This window comes from Haemaphysalis longicornis, unplaced genomic scaffold, assembly GCF_048455015.1.
Source record: "Haemaphysalis longicornis isolate Haplotype H1 unplaced genomic scaffold, Haemaphysalis longicornis Haplotype H1 scaffold_9, whole genome shotgun sequence".
Taxonomy (NCBI): domain Eukaryota; kingdom Metazoa; phylum Arthropoda; class Arachnida; order Ixodida; family Ixodidae; genus Haemaphysalis; species Haemaphysalis longicornis.
The window spans coordinates 168,592,885-168,604,771 of record NW_027526460.1 but is presented as its reverse complement, the minus strand read 5'-3'; the positions used below and the strand labels follow the sequence as shown (position 1 = coordinate 168,604,771).

At 49.3% G+C, this 11,887-nt stretch overlaps 1 protein-coding gene across 4 annotated transcripts in view; it reads left to right on the top strand.

The window, feature by feature from the left end:
• Window positions 1-1,527: 1,527 nt before the first annotated feature.
• Gcat (Glycine C-acetyltransferase) overlaps window positions 1,528-11,887 on the top strand; it is a 68,509-nt gene continuing 58,149 nt past the window's right edge. For 2 of the 4 annotated variants that reach the window (XM_077685377.1, XM_077685373.1), the window contains exons 1-2: window positions 4,082-4,192; window positions 9,853-10,043. In XM_077685377.1, the coding sequence (XP_077541503.1) occupies window positions 4,147-4,192; window positions 9,853-10,043 (237 nt within the window). In that variant the 5' untranslated portion in view covers window positions 4,082-4,146. Of the gene's footprint in view, window positions 1,765-4,076; window positions 4,193-9,852; window positions 10,044-11,887 lie in introns of those variants that run through there. The other 2 variants (XM_077685374.1, XM_077685375.1) reach the window with 2 other exon arrangements.

Sequence of the window (11,887 nt, the reverse complement as noted above, 5' to 3'; positions counted from 1 at the left end):
GAGTGGAGAGGAGGAGCGCGCTCGGGCGTGTGAGGGCGCTCGCATCGCGGAGCTCGGCGGAGAGAGCTCGCGCGCGGGGCGGGCGTGTTGCGCGGGTCTCTCTCTCCTCTCCGCGTACCCTCTCTCCGCTCGCTGCGCTCGGAAAAATATATATAAATGCAGTGGAGCGCGCGCCTCTCTCCGTGACTGCTTGCCGCAGCGCACTCATCGGTGCACCCAATGCATTCGCATTTCCGCACGATCCCCTTCGGGGAGGTGGGGGGAGTTTTTCTTTGTGTGGCGACACATGTCACGCACAAAGGGACACAACGCTCCCGCGCGCTGACCTTACCCGAAGGCGCGATCGGTTTTGGGGCTGCACCCCTCTGCAATTATCCTGACTCAGGCGCTTCGTTTTGTGTAAGCAAGAATGCGTAGGGCAGGCATTTAGTCATGCATGTTTCTAGTAGCGGCACTTGCGAAAAATATGCGCCTTTGTTCACAGGCGACGTACCAGGCAAAACAGGCAACACGGCGCCGGCCCGAAAAATTTCGGGGGTGGAGGGGTGGGGGCTGAAGCCCGGTCAGGCCCCCCCTGGCTACGCCACTGTGGAGGGGGTGCAGTGAACATTTCGGGGGGGGGGGAGGTTTGAACTCCCCCCCTCCTCCCCGTATGGCTACGCCACTGATGAAGGCGAAAAGCAAAAAAACTTCCATGTGTCCGAGATTTCGGCGCACATTAAAGATACCCAAATGGTCAAAATTAATCCGGAGCCCTCCACTACGGGGCGCCTCATCATCACATCAGCTTCGGCGCGTTAAACACCATTTCGATCCATCAAAATTTGGGTCTGAAGGTAAAGACAACTCAAAAGAAACATCGAATGACGAAGGTGACAACTCCGGAATCCCGCATATTCGGGGCATACGGCGCACGCTGTTGCGCATGCAATATATCGTCTCCCCGCTTGGGTCAGTGGTCAGATCTAGGTGACTCGGGTACTTGCAGGAGACGAGACTGTGAGCGCTTGGGGAGCGCAACGTTGGCGAAAGTTGGTTGTGGCGTGGTTGTATCAACTGCCAGGGTGCAGTTCACAGGCACCCTGTGTCATCGCCTCCTGTATGCCTCCTGTATGCCTGGGTGAAGCGGTTTAGTAAAACCTTTAAAACTTTACAGGGGGGTCGGAAGGGGTTGGCGTACGAAAGCTGGCCGACATGCTTCCTCAACCAACACGAGGGAGCAAATAACGTCGCTTACAATGTCCCTAATACAAGTCATTGCGTGTTCGTACAACAACAAAAAGAAAGCATACGCGAGGGCCGTGCGGACACTTGTCGCTCTTACTTTCGCGCCGTGTCAAGACTCACACGCTCACGCACCAACATACAGAAGCGGTGTCCTCAGTTGTCTGGAAAAGCACGTGCGGGCGCGTTATTCCTTGCGCTTTTTTTGCGCATGCACGTGTTGGAGAAAGATGCACGTACGTACACACGTGGCCGCGCGGCTGCGTGCACCGTACAGCCGTGCGACCGACTTCGTGACGTCAGCGAAGTCGTCATCCGACTCCTGCCCTACCGCTCGCTCGTGAAGGTGGTTGCAGTGGGTGCTGGCGTTGAGCCATCGTACCCGTACACGGCGGTGCCCCGTTAAGTGCAGTGTACACATTTGCAGGCTTGCGTAGTACGTGCGTCCAGTTCACGTGCACCTTCGCCCCGAGAGTGGTGGCAGCGGTTCAAAGGTCGGACGTAGCGGCGCGGACATGCTGTCTGCGGTTATCAGGCAAGGTGCGTTTTCTCTCCATTTCCCGCTCGGTGTGCTGAGACAGGGAGAGAGCTCCCGTAATCAGTGCCCGTCTTTTCACTTTATGCATGACGCCTGGTCCGAGTTGTCGCAGCGGGGGGCTGTCCTGCACGGCAGGTTATTAGTGACATGTGGTGGCAACGACGTGTCGCTTTTCCGTATGCTTTGCCTTCCCTTTTGGTTTTTGCTTTGCGTGCGCTGCTTTCGCTTTCGTCAGCTGCCTCATCCATCGCTGTTATTTCGCGAGGTTACTACCGGCCGGCGTATCACTCAACGCGGTGTGCTAAACGTCGTGCGTAGCAAGAAGGATGAATTTCCTATTATAGTCGTGCAAGGCCGAGTGCTTGTCCTAGCCGCGTTTTTTACACAAATGGGACTAATGTTAAGCTCCACTTTAGTCCACCCATTGCGCTACTTGTTAAGTGTGCATTCTAGAGAAGCGCCTGGCATTGGGCATTATCAGCAGAGCAGTGCAGTGACTGCGGGGGAACAGGTGCCCCAACATCGCGGCGAGGCCTCGAAAGCGTCGTGACCAGTTTCGAAGCTTCCTGCAGCGTCCAAAAAGGACTGCGCTCAACTTCCAACTGATTTTATTGTGAATGAAGCACAATGTGTAGATGAGCCGTCCAACCAGAAGCTCTCGTCTGTGCATGAGCGGAGATTTTCGTTGTTTTTCAGCGAGCATGACGAAGGCCATGCTGGCACACGCCACTGCACGTGTGAAACTTCGTTCTAATTCTGCAATTCCACTTGCAAGACGTGTTTGGCACTTCCTAAGAACGAAACTATTCGTTTATTCGTTTATCCACATTGCTATTGCTGGCATTGCAGTGGACGGGTGCACACAGGAAAATTACAATGCGAGCACAAATAAACAGAGTTACAATTGACGCTAATACTTGCGCACACACGTCTTCACAAAACCATCACAAACGCCTCGTTATCAGCAATGCTGACGGTTGCAGAAGGCAAGGGCATTCCATTCCCGGATAATCTTGGGAAAGAAAGATAACTCAACTCAGTATATCATGACTGTAAGGTTGTGTGGTCGACTCGCTGCGATATGTAGTGTGGTGAAAGAAGTACTTCTCACTGGGTATCCTAACTTGACTGTAGTAAATATTATACAGTAACTTTAACCGCAACTTTTTCCTTCTGAGTTCCAGCAATTCTTACCCCAAGGATTCTTTTAAACTCGTGATACTTTGAAGGCTCGCGCAATTTCAGGAAACATAACGAGCTGCTAGGTTCCGTACTTTTTCTAATTTTGTTTTATCCTTTGATGCTGGTGGGTCCCACACAGTGCATGCATACTCTAATACTGATCTGGCGTAGGTTTTATATAATAGCTCTCGTGAACTTTGGGGGAACTCTTTGGTGTTTCCACACAGAAATTCCGACGTACGACAGGCTTTTGAAGTAATAAAATCTGCATGCAGCTGCTAGCACAGTGTTGGTGCAAGGAATACACCTAGATACTTAAATCAGTAACAGTTTGCAACAAGTACCTGTCCATAGCAAAAACACTTCTCAAGGCATTTCTTTTCTTCGTAAAACACATGTGTACAGTTTTTTTAGGTTTAATGTCATGTGCCACTTGTGACACCACAGCTGAATGTTGTCCAAATCACGTTGTAACGCGCAGCTGTCCTCGACATCTTCCACTTCTCGGTACACTACACAGTCGTCTGCGAATAAACGCATGGAGGAGCCAATGTTTTCCGTTATGTCATTTATATAGATAAAAAACAGCAGAGGCCCTAGGACAGACTCCCGACTCCTGTGGCACACCTGACGTGACACTGACGATATTCGACTGTGACCCATTTATGGTTACAAATTGAAACCTTAAATTTAGGCATTCTTCAATCCAATTAACAACTTGTTCATTTACATTCAAAGACCGCATTTTGTGCACAAGCAACGCATGACAAACCAAGTCAAAGGTTTTTTTGAAGTCTATAAACACGGAATCTATAAGAAGTTCCGTTAACTGAGTTACGCAAGACACATCCTGGCGAAAGCCGTGCTGATTCGAATTGAGCAATGAATGAGACTGTATGCTTCATGATGTTTTTGTACAAAATATGCTCTAATGTTTTGCAAACAATGCTAATCAAGGAAATTGGCCTATAGTTAACAACGAAATCTCGTGGACCCGATTTGTGAATCGGGACGACGCCTGCCATCGTCTAGTCATCTGGTAGGAAACATGTGGCTAACAATTTTGCGAACAATACAGTGAAGAAAGTTGAAACTGATTGTTTAGCATCTTGCTGGGCAATCCATCAGGACCGTCAGCCCTATGTTCCTTCAGTGCTTGGAGAAGGACAGTTATTCCGGGCCCGTCTACTCAGACTTCCTCCATGTCCCTCACCGCTGGACCAAATGAGATTGTAAGAGCCGAACGAGGTGAGCTAAAAAAAATCATTAAAGCAGTTAGACTTTTCAAGGTCGTCTACCACCAATACTCCAGAATGTTTAAGTGAGGATATACTGATATACCGTTTTATGTAATGCCAAAGCTCCTTAGGGAAAGGCGCCAAAGAATATCTGCTTTCCTTTGGGAATTTCTGCTTTCAAAAGCTTATCAACAGCCTTCAACTTAGCATAAGATAACGGCGTTGGTTTCTTTCTGTATTTTTTGTGAATCTTCTGTCTCGTATTGAGCGAATGTCAGCGTTAAACCGCGGTTTACTTCTGCCACATGGTGGAGACTGCGGCCAAGATTGCACAAAATGATCGCCTAGCTGTTGGGCAGTCTCTGCAAGTCAAACAGTGGCCTGCCCTTTCCCCTGTCACGCATTTCTCATGTTGATAGTTTGCACGCTCCCTCAGCCCGTTGTCAATGCACCTGCGAGTTCGGCCCAGGTACACTGCACCGCACCTTAAAGCAGTTTGGTATGCTATGCCTGCCACACAAGGTTGCCAATGCTCTATGCTGCAGCCACTTTGCTGGGTTCCCTCCAGGTCGGACATTCTGCAGAGCTTAGATAGCTTGTGGGGGCAGAGAACGCGACGTCCACGTTGTACCTCTGGGAAACTTTTGCCATACTGGGAGATAACGTGGGAAATGTCGCAGCTTTTGTTGGGCGCACAGTGTATCGAATTCCTTTAAGGTGCACAAAGGTGTCTTCGGGCGCCTCATGCACCCGGCCCTCTGCTCTGCCTCCCGTCTCTCCTGCCCTGAGAGAGCTGACGGGAACCGCATAATGTGGGGATCCTAAATCCCTCCAAATAACTGTGCTTGAGCATCGGGAGGCTGCCACGCGCAACGCAGTGCTTGCAACCCAAGACAAACTCTTAAACTGGCTTGAGAAGGTGGCATTGGCATGCGGTGTGTGGCCTGTGTCCGCACTCCTCCACTGCCTGACAGTAAAGATGCTCTGACCCCCACGCAGGCAAATGGGGAGATGTGCTGACGACGTGTTGTGGGACCATGCAAGCAATGTGAGAAATGTGCGGTAGGGAAAAGATGCAGAAGGCGTTTTGGGAAGTCATTGTTTCGCTTGCAGACCTGGAGATTACTTCCGTTGTTGGGAAGTGCTCTGACGTGTGACATCGTAGAATCGGAAGGAATTGTTCAGAATTGGAGGGTCCGCGCATGCACAGGGGAGAGCCTCTTATCTGTTTCATTTGCCATAAAATCAGTTGGAAGTTGAGTGCACTTCTCATCCTGTTGCCTTGGTCCTTGTCTCTTTTGCGCTGCTTTTTGGATCGTGCACCGAGACGCCCAGTGTTCCACATTAGTTTCTGCAGAATGGCAGCAGCCAGTGTGCTGTGCGCCTGCTCGGGAAGAAGCCCAGGGACAACACTGCTTGTATCCAGCTCTCTGGCTTCAGGTTGCCGCTGTGTAGGTGTGCGCTGAAACACAGCGTATAGTGTGCTTGGTTTCTGGGGAGCTGGTCGTTCGGTGGCGCCCCCGGGACTCAGGCCCATCGGGGGGGGGGGGCAAGGAGTAGAACGAGTGGCCATCTGGGAACTTCATGCCACACTGGCTTGTTCAAGGTAGTGATCAGTGTCTGAGAAATGAAGTGTAATTGGCGTGCTGTCAGGAATGAGTGCTCCGCTAGATTATGTAAGCACACGAAACCAATTTACATCGTAGTGTATAGCCGTCGCATGAGCACCTGAACGAACGCTGCTTGTGGAGGTACTGTTAGTAAATCTCCGGGCAGTGGAATTACAGTCAGCTCCACGCACATGCCAGTTTCGCGACGCCGGCCTGTGACACACACCTGGCGCTTGTGCGGACCGAACGAATGATCACGTACAAGCATGGCTGCAAAGGAGGATCTTAGACGCCGAACACGTGCTGTCATACCTCCGTGTTCGGTTCTCCTCCCCTTCAACCTTACCCGGATGGAGGAGGTTGTACTATGAAGGATCCGACTGGGCGTGGCTCTTACTCCTGCCCGCACGAGTGGATGGAAAGGGGACTACCGAGGGCATGTGAAATGTCCAACCTGCTCTGAGGAAATGGTTCCGGCAGACCTTCACCACCTAATGTGGACACACCCTGGAACTGAGGACATTCGAAGGAATGTTTGATGGCAGCACGCCTAAATTTACGGCAAGACACGCATTACCATTGGTCCGGGTGGCTCCATGGTCCTGTCTACCGTTCCTTGTTGGACTATATCCGGTAGGCCAACCTAGTTTCCTGGATATAGATCGGACTTGCTTAATGTCTACTCAGCCTTGAGGCTATTAAATAAGCGAAAAAAAAAAAAAAAAAAAACAACAAATCATTGCTACCGCTTCCAGAAACGAAGTAAGCTTTGGTGTCTGAGACATTATCGTTCAAAGAGCTGGACAGTGGCAAAAGGCTTCTTTTTCGCAACAATGAACCAGCAACACATTTATCGCCTCCACCAGATGCCATGTTTTGAAAACCAAGTTGACCCTCAAAAAAAATGTGGAACGTTGGTTGAAAAAAGGGAAACCTGCCCAGTGCTGCCATTTGCGAAGCGACACACTAAATATCCTGCAAACAGGCATGTCTTGTTAAAAACGATCAGGAGGAGACACTATTATGGAACAGTTTTGGGCGAAACGGTTTCGGGACAGTTTGGCAAAGACGAGCTGAGCTCGTTAAAACAATTAAGCAGGTTCGTGTACCTGTGTTGGAGCACAGACTGCTCCATCTTCGGTGGTCTGTTCATTGTGTCTGGTGTTGCCCGCTGTGCTTGGGACTTCGTACCACGAAAACTTCATTTTTTTCTTGTTTTGAAGTCCCTGACTTCAAAACAAAAACTGGGCATTAGTGTTTGGAAGACAGCCCAAAAAATCGTGTTGATCTGGTGCACGCTGGCAGAGGCGGCAGCATTGCTTTTGAGATCCTGGACTAGTTTTCTTTTTTTCTTTTCTTTCTTTTTTTTTTTGCTGAAGATTTCCCTACGGCATAAGAAAATGTTTTCATATATACAACACTGCACTCCTAGTGTGCATAAATTCAAGAGGAGACCGGTGCTGGGGCCCCCATATCCAGCGCTTGAGATCTGGGGGTTGTTTGAATGGTGGCATTTTTTCCGAGGAGTTAGGGCCCATCGATGACGAACTACCAGTTTGCAAGTTGCCTGCAGGAGAATAACGGAGGCCACTCGAGCTACTGCAGACGACAGCTTGCAAAGATGCGGATGTGTTTGCGTTGGCTATCATTATGTTTCAGAATCACTTAATTTTTGCTGGACTTTCTTCCAGGTCTTGTCGCAAGTGCTTGATGTGTGAAACTGTTGCCCTGTTTTTCCGGCTTGCAAAAAAAAAACAGAACTACCGTACTTTAATAATGTTGTAAAGAAAAAAGTCAAGCAAAAAATAGAGGGAAGTCGCTTTTCCTGAGTGTGTTTTCTCACATTTTTCAATTATTCGGTCCACTTCATTTTGTTTTCCTGTTGTGGGGAAGAATGTAGATGTGAGGTTTCACTCTAAATTTGCCTACTTTTATTTGCCACACATCTGTGACGGAACTTTTTGGCGACATAGCATTTAGGCCTGGAGAGTGGCACCGTTAACTACCAAGGAGCAGCAGGTTGAGAAGGCAGGAGGGCACTAAGGAAGCCTGGGATGAACAGCCGTTTGAATGGGTTGCAAATGGCGTGGGTTCGCGGCGGTGCTACGACATACGGGGTGCATTTCACCAGTCTGCTCCAAGGGGAACCGTTTCGTGGCCATTTTTAATCCCTTATGTCAGGGCGGGCGCTCAAGTCTGCAGGAGGCTGGCTGGGAAAGGCAGGGTTTCTGAATAACATGGGAATCCCACAACCATGGCGGTGGCGATACAGGTTCACCCGGTCCCTGCTAGTGCAGACAGCAGCAGGTGTTGTGGGGGCCAGTCATGTGGTACCGAGGCAAGTCGAGAAGGGTCGGCGGAAGAATGTGCCAGTCACGTGCAGGGATGTACAGTTACACCTCGATATAACGAACTCGACAAAACTTCGAAATTTGTCGTTACATGCAGGTTTTCATTACATGTGGGTTTCGAATCAAGGCTTGCGTGAATGAGGCAGAAACGAAAGACATCAGTAACGGTGAACGCGCCCTTCAAAGGTGTATTTCACTGTGAAAGACTGTGTGATTTGGGCTCGTTGCTTTCCCACGAGCTTAGTCACCACACGGCAATCCGAGTATTCACAAATGTAACTTGAGTATCTCTTTTGCTTTGAACATTTATCCGAGCCTTAACGCATTTTAAACCACACTTACGTTAAAAAGGCGCCTTTTCGCGAACTTGATGCTCTTTTCTGCAGTCAGAATTGATGAGAGGATGCTAGCTGGGAAACTGCACTGGGTGGCAACGTTGTTTCTTGCCGGCGGAGACAAAATTTCAAACTGCGAGTCCCTTTCAGGCAGAAGAACGCGTCACAGACGAACCGACACCACCGATAGCAGTGCAGGTGCACGACCACATGCCAGCAGGCAGGCCTAGCACGTAGCTGACACCGCACTCGCACATGGAAATGCACTGTAGTATGCAGTGCGGGTGATATTCCCCAAATTTGTGCATTTCTCTAGCCGGTTTTTGAGAAAAAGGGCAAAAAGCAATGGCTCATCAGCGTAGCGAATTCGTCGCATCAAGGTTGCATTGCCACACCTTCATTACATAGTGGTAGCAAACACATCAAGGTTCGCACAGGTCCTTGAAAACCTTGAAAACCCTTGAATTTAGAAGTGAATATTTCAAGGCCTGGAAAGTCCTGGAATTTTTAAAGGGTCCTTGAATACCCTTGATTTTTCTGGAGAGAAGCAATGGCCCTATCTTTTCACAAATATTTAAAGTGTTTGTCGTGAATTTTAGGTGTTAAAAATGTAAAGAAACATTGTAACAATCAAGTTTCAGTGTATTGCGTGAAATTAAGAGTTGTGGATTCTCAATATTATGAGGCAACATTGGGAGCAGCACTCCTCAATAGAATTCATGTCATGATACAATCCCGTGAAAGCCGGCTTCTGTTCTCTATCTTGCATGTTCCATCTAGTCTGTGGACGGCCTTTCATTGCATGTTTGCTGTGCCTCATACGCTCCATCTGCGTTTGCTTTTATGTGCAAATGGTGGACATGTACATAGTTCATCCTGCCTTGCAGCAACACTTGCTGAGTTAATTTCAGCTGATACTTTTGCTGACAAAGCAGGAAATGCAGGCAACATTAACTAAGTTTTGAAATCAAACAGCCTCAGCAAAACACCAAGAAAAAAGAAAAACCTCTAAATATAAACTATGAAAAAAAAATAAATTCATGAACCCATAGCGCCTATCTAAATGTGCATTAATGTTCTTAGGTATTAGGCAATATCAAAATTTTGCATTTTGTTGAAAAAGTTATAATCCCAGATAAAACATAAGATGGGGACCTTGAAAATGTGTTTTCTGGTCCTTGAAAGTCCTTGAAAACCCCTGAATTTTCGCTTTTGAAGCCCGTACGAACTCTGCACATGCACTTCAAGGGGGCTGAGAATGGGGAATGGGAAAGCTTTGTTAAATTCAGGAATTGGTTACATAGAGGCTTGTTACGGCTGCTGGGATGGGGTGCATCTTTGGGCGACCCAGTGCCCCAAAGGCCCTGTGCGCAGGCCGTGCCTGGTCCAGCGGCTGGGCGGCGGCCAGCCGGGCGGTGGTGGAGGAGCAGCTGGCAGCCATCCGGGAGGCCGGCACGTACAAGACGGAGCGGGTGCTCAGCTCACCGCAGGCGGCCTCCGTGCGGGTGGTTGGCTGGGACCGGCCCGTCCTCAACCTCTGCGCCAACAACTACCTCGGCCTGGCGGTGAGGGGGGGGGGCTCACTGGATGCCGAACACACGGGGGGGAAGGGGGCTCTGGAGGCGCCATTTTTCTGTGGGCGGGTGCGGCTGCCCGAAAATGTGTCTCCCACACAAGGAGACGGTAGTGGCGACACCACGGACCCCACACTCGTGGTGTGGCCAACCAGGGCAAAGAGTTTTAACATGAAGGGTAGAAGCCTCAAACGGTGGCTCATGGTGGCTCACCTCACTGACCATCAGGGTTACCCCAGTTTTTGTTTTTCTGCTGTGCTGTATGGCTTCTCCAAAATTTTCTAGACCCAATGATTGCCCCGCGAAAAAGGGCTGCACCAAACCAAACTTCTCGCCTTCACTTGTCATACCATACAACATTGAGTCCTGTTTTTGATCATTGAATCAGATGACAAGAGCAACACAGTGACATCAAAATCCAGCTTCCTCACTGCCAAGTGTTATGGGCAGGAACTACAGTGCAACAAACTGAACTCTGGAGAAACCCTGGTCGATATTGACAACCAGGATCGATCAAAAAGTCTCCTGGAACAAAACCTAGCTGGCCATCTCCAAATCAAAGTCGCTCCCCACAGAACACTAAACACTTCACAGGGACACATATCAGAGTGTGACCTGCAGAATGAAACTGCCTCCGACCTTTTTGAGAGCCTGTGTGACCACAGTGAAGAGGATCACAGTGAAATATTGACACTGAGACAAAACATGTACTACGGACCTTTGACTGCAGCACCCTACCTGAATACATTAATGCAGGGTTTTTCAGTGTTCTCTCCATGCGTATGTCCCCAACCCACGCTGGTGCTTAATTAAGTGCCAATGGTATGGTCATGGCACTAAAAACCGCCGAGGAGAAACAACATGCGCAACATGCTCACAGCACTACCACCCCCACAGAGAACTGCAATAGCCATGGCATCAAATTCTCCTATTGCTGTGTCCCTCTACCAGCATACTTGAGAATGTATCCAAACGTCAAGCTCGAACAGAAGACCATTGATTTCGAAGTGAATACGTTTCCTATTTAGTAGAAGCGAGGAAAAGGCGTTCGCTGTGGCAAAGTATGGGGACGCAGCTTGCCAGGGGGCAGAACGGTGCCTTGTTTTGGCGGGCACTCAGTGCCACGAGTCAGACTTGCCCCGAGCCAATCCCAGCACCACTTGCCGAGACTGCAGCGGTCGCAGCGGCAGGCTTGCGTTTCTGCTCGGCCAGCACACCAGGGGGGACCCGTGGCAGGTGCCAGCTCCTGGGCCTCACATGGCCCCCCGGCTAATGGGAGAGAGAGGTGTGCCATTCGGGGCCAATGGGACGGGGTTCCCTTTTGCGAGGGAAATTTCTGCTGAGGAGCTCCTGTTGGTTTCAGGTGTTTTGGTGATGAAATCAATGCTTAGTTATGTGGTGCTCTAAATAGTCTTATTTCTTCGTTTTATGGTATAGCGTTTTATGAAACCCCTCAAATAACTGTTGAGTTCGACTTAATAACTACTAGGGGGTGCTTGCTGCAACAGCAGGAATGCCTACGCTCCATACAATTTCTTCATTGCAAAAGGGACCCGTGCTCTCCACTGGTTTCTCCACCATACAACACACCTCTATTTAAAAACTTTTACTATCATTCCCTTCGTCCAGGTCACGCTCTAAATTCTGATCAGTGCTGGCTAAAAAGATTTTGCGAAGATCCACTGCCGCGCACGATCCAATGCACACACCCCTACGTTGCACGAGCAGCTCTTTCTTAAAAGCAACAAACGTGGACTGCAGATAAAATCCCAGTGAAGTCATAAAATTATCTACTGTCATGCCACAAGACTTCTGAAAGGCAACAATATTGAGGT